Source organism: Camelina sativa, chromosome 16 (assembly GCF_000633955.1).
Source record: "Camelina sativa cultivar DH55 chromosome 16, Cs, whole genome shotgun sequence".
Taxonomy (NCBI): Eukaryota; Viridiplantae; Streptophyta; class Magnoliopsida; order Brassicales; family Brassicaceae; genus Camelina; species Camelina sativa.
In genome coordinates, this window is record NC_025700.1 from 13,267,213 (window position 1) to 13,271,434 (window position 4,222).

A 4,222-nucleotide genomic window follows, 5' to 3' on the forward strand; every position below is an offset into this window, starting at 1 on the left:
CCTGGTCGGGAAAGAGGACGACCTGCCAGGAAAACAAGAAGTTAAAATCCGATTAGAAAGAACCAGATCAATTCGAAACAAATAATAGCACAAGGTCTACCAGGGTTTTCATACCACACTCTCTGCAACCCGTTTACTGGATCTTCAAACGAATACTAGTCGACTTGCACGAAGAAATAACTATCGGCCAACATTTTGAAATTGCTGACTTTTTGGCCAAGAATGAAGTTATGAGTAGGCCTCCTGTTAATTGTCCAAATTCCTTTAACCTTTGACGACTTAAAGGTGGTCAGTTGTTTGAAGCACTGAACTCTGATGTCGGTTCCGACCTCAGCTGCGATAGTCAAGGCCGCCGTAAAGTTGCAGATACTACCGGGGGCGAGCTGAAAAATCGCAAGCTTACGTCGGTGCGCGTATAAAGTTAGTAGTTTGGGTAGTGGAAAGAAGAGTCGGCAATCGGTGAAGTATTCTTCGTAAAGGCAGATATATCTTTTCGGAGGATTCCAGGGACGCTTGTCGTGTCACGGAATTATGATAGTGACGCCGCTACCGATCAAACCGCATGAGTTCAGCATCGCATTGACCGATCTAATGGAACTCAAAGTTTTATTACCGCCGATCTGACCTCGATGATCCAATGATGGCTTAAGATCAGCAACCATAATTCCCCGGGGAACAAATTGTTCTGCTTCATAACGAAGACCAGCAAACTGGGGTTCAACGTTCCCACTATTCCGGCGATCTAATTCATCGCCAGTTGACTGAGCTTGTACAGCGGGGATTTCTATCAGGTTGAGTTGAGCTTCATTGACCGATCTAATGGATCTTCCGATCTGGGTTTCATTGATCGCGATAGACATCATCACGTGTGTAGACTGCGGAAGGCATTGTACAAACTTAAATAAGCTCCTCGAGCGTGGTACCAAGAACTTCGTCAATTCCTTCTCCAATCGAGAAACAAAACTTCTCTGGCAGATAAATTGCTCTTCATCTATAAACACGGTCTTGAGTACATATATGTACTTGTTTATGTGGATGATATTATCATTACAGGAGCTCCACCATTAGTTCACGCTTTTCATGGTTCACTAGCTCAGCGTTTCTCTCTCAATGATCTTGGTCCATTAAGTTACTTCTCATGTATTAAAGCTACACGGACAACTAAAGGACTCCACTTAATGCATGCAAATATATCGCTGATCTTCTCGCGAAGACAAACATGATCGATGCTAAACGGTCTCCACTCCTATGTCTCAGTCACCGACCCTCACGGTTTTCTCTGGTAATCCCCTTGATGATCCTACAGAGTATCAAACAGTGATAGGTAGCCTCCAATATTTGGCCTTCACAAGACCAGATATTTTTTTTTTCGGTCAATCAGTTATCTCAGTTTAAGCACAAACCTACTAGTGTTACGTTATCTCACTGGCACAATGTCACATGGTATTTTCATCCGCAGTGATGATCCTTTGACTCTACATGCCTTTTCCGTTTTAGATTGGGGTCAGGATCGACCAAACTCAACGTCGTTGGTGTCCGAAACGTTCTGCTGGGTGAGAGTTACGCCGGTCGTTGCTTGGTGCTGGAGACATCGTTTGGATTGTTGGAGTAGCTTCGAAAGTTAATCTTGAGAGGGAATTAGCTTGAGAACTTAGCATCCCCACAGACGGCGTCAATTGTAGAAACTGGATTTCACACAATGAATTTGTTTGATTGAGGAAACAAATTCAATAAAGTTTTCTTCCGCAAAAGTCGGTTCTAGGCTAAGAACAAAAAAGAATTGAGATATCTTGAGGAAATTAGGGCTTTCTCTCAAGAACAAGTAAAAGTAGTAAGATTGTATTAATTGCTGGATGGTTTACAAAGAGGGGAAACCCCCGTTATTTATATGCTCTCCTAGATTACAAAATATGTCCACTTTCCTAATAAATTGAACTATGATTAGGAAAGTTTCTTCTTTCCTCTAGGTCGGCTACTGGGCGAACTGAGAAGTCGGCTTCACACCGTCGGTTTGGACCTGTTTGATCTTACTGGACCTTAATTTAAGGGTTGAATTCAACTCGATGGTGAATTCCTAGTCTGATTAACCGGTTTCGATTAATGGTTTAGACCGGTATATTGAGGGTGCCAATTCCCGCACTAACAGTGAAGTACCATAAAGTGTTTTTTTTTGGATTCCTTTTCCAAAAGAACATTATACTAATGAAAAGTTGGGTGTAACTTTGATAGACATCGATTTACTTAGAGAGTTTAATTAAAATTACGATATTGAAGCTTCAAAGTCCAAATTTGTGTTGTTTTTAACCTAGGTTTAGCACTTCAAATTGCACCAAACAAGGAAGACCCAAGCATACTGACATTTATAATTATATTCATGCATGTGGTTCGTAAGCAACTTGAAATTGTTTTATCCATACCACTTCTTGTGACTTTGAAGATGATCACAGTTCAGGATGTTCGATAAAGGGATAAGTGTTCCTTATGCACTCTTTTTCCCTTGTGAAGTTTTGTCTCATTGGGTTTTCTTGACAAAGTTTTTAATGAGACTTAAGCTACACTTTAAAGCACCATTTTATCATCTCATTTCGTTGTCCAAGGCCTATCACAAAGTCTTGGACCATTCTCTATCTCTTTTGTTTAAACTTTGCATTTAATGTTTTTGTAATTTTCAAGATACTTTGCATGAGCTTGCATAAGTGTGGCCTTGTGCATCTTCTTGCAAGAGTTTGGGCAGTGTATGCTCATACATGTCTTTCTTCTCTCCTCTCTCCTCCGTTATCTCTCCTCTTCTATATAAACTCCATTTAGTTCTCATTTGCAATTCATCAAACATTTTAATCAAAAACTTTTTTTCTACTTGTTTAAACTGAGGAGTTATTGTTCACAATACATTAGACATTCATCGGTTTTATTTTATTTGCATCATCAAAAATGACTAAAATGGTTCTTACAATTTTTTGGTGTTCTTCGTTTTTAGTATGTTCTACCTTAACACATACTAATTATACTCCACGTTTCTTTTTGTTTTATTGGATGGTTTTTTGCTCATCACGGTACCTAGTTTTATAACATAAATAATATAAATGACAGTATATGTTTTAAATATGTATTAATAGGAATGGTATGTTTTAAATATGTATTAATAGGAATGGTATGCTTTAAATATGTATTAATAGGAATGGTGATGGAGAATACGCAAGGACGTATATGTCATGCGACTCATGCCTATCATGAAGGAGATGGTTGTAAACCCGACGACTGCAATGGTTGTAAACCCTAAGACTGCAACCGAGTTTGTCATCAAAAGTGGAAAGGAACAGGATCGTGTGAACCACCAAAAGGCAAACCATTGACTAGGGGCGCCTGATACTGTACTTATAATTGTCAATATTGTGTTTTTCTTTATCATCCATAAGCAATCACCATATATATAACTTAATAAAATAATGGGTTGAAGAAAAAAATCATCATGTTTGACAAAAAATCTTCTCTAACTTATGCCAAATATTTCGAATGTTCGAGATCCACTACCTAATAGTATATGATTTTGGAACATGTCTTACCACACATCTCTTCCAATCGTACCCCATGATTGCTTTAGACTTCTCTTCTAACGCCTTCTTCATCCTATTTTATGTTGGCACATCTTTCACATGCCGCCTCTACCAGAGACCAAGATCATTGAATCTAACAACACACTTCAGAGTGATTTTGGACTTTGAAAGGACATGTAATCTCCACTACCAATTGTACAATATTACAGGTCAAGTACGACGGAGTGATTTTTTTTTTTTGGACTCCTTTTCCAAAAGAACATTATACTAATGAAAGTTGAGTGTAACTTTGATAGACACCGATTTACTTAGAGAGTTTAATTAAAGTTACGATATTGAAGCTTCAAAGTCCAAATTTGTGCTATTTTTGACTTAAGTTTAGCACTTCAAATTGCACCAAACAAGGAAGACCCAAAGATACTGATATTCATGCATGTGGCTCGTAAGCAACTTGAAATTGTTTTATCCACTTGTGACTTTAGTAAATAAATTAGCATATGTAAAACTTAGATGATCTATAATTCATCTTGTATATGTAAACAAACGATCAGTGTATATTTGGGGGAAATACAAATATACACTATCACTACCACGATAATAATAATATGAAAAAGAAGCACCATGAGACAGAAGACCAAACATTTTCTACAAAAGAAAAAATTTTGTAG

General features: G+C 38.0%; 1 protein-coding gene across 1 annotated transcript; it reads left to right on the top strand.

The window, feature by feature from the left end:
- Nucleotides 1,249–3,444, top strand: LOC109129499 (putative defensin-like protein 131). The gene is given in 2 exon segments (XM_019237762.1): nucleotides 1,249–1,324; nucleotides 3,147–3,444. Coding segments are annotated over 2 exon segments (345 nt in total). The 3' UTR covers nucleotides 3,416–3,444.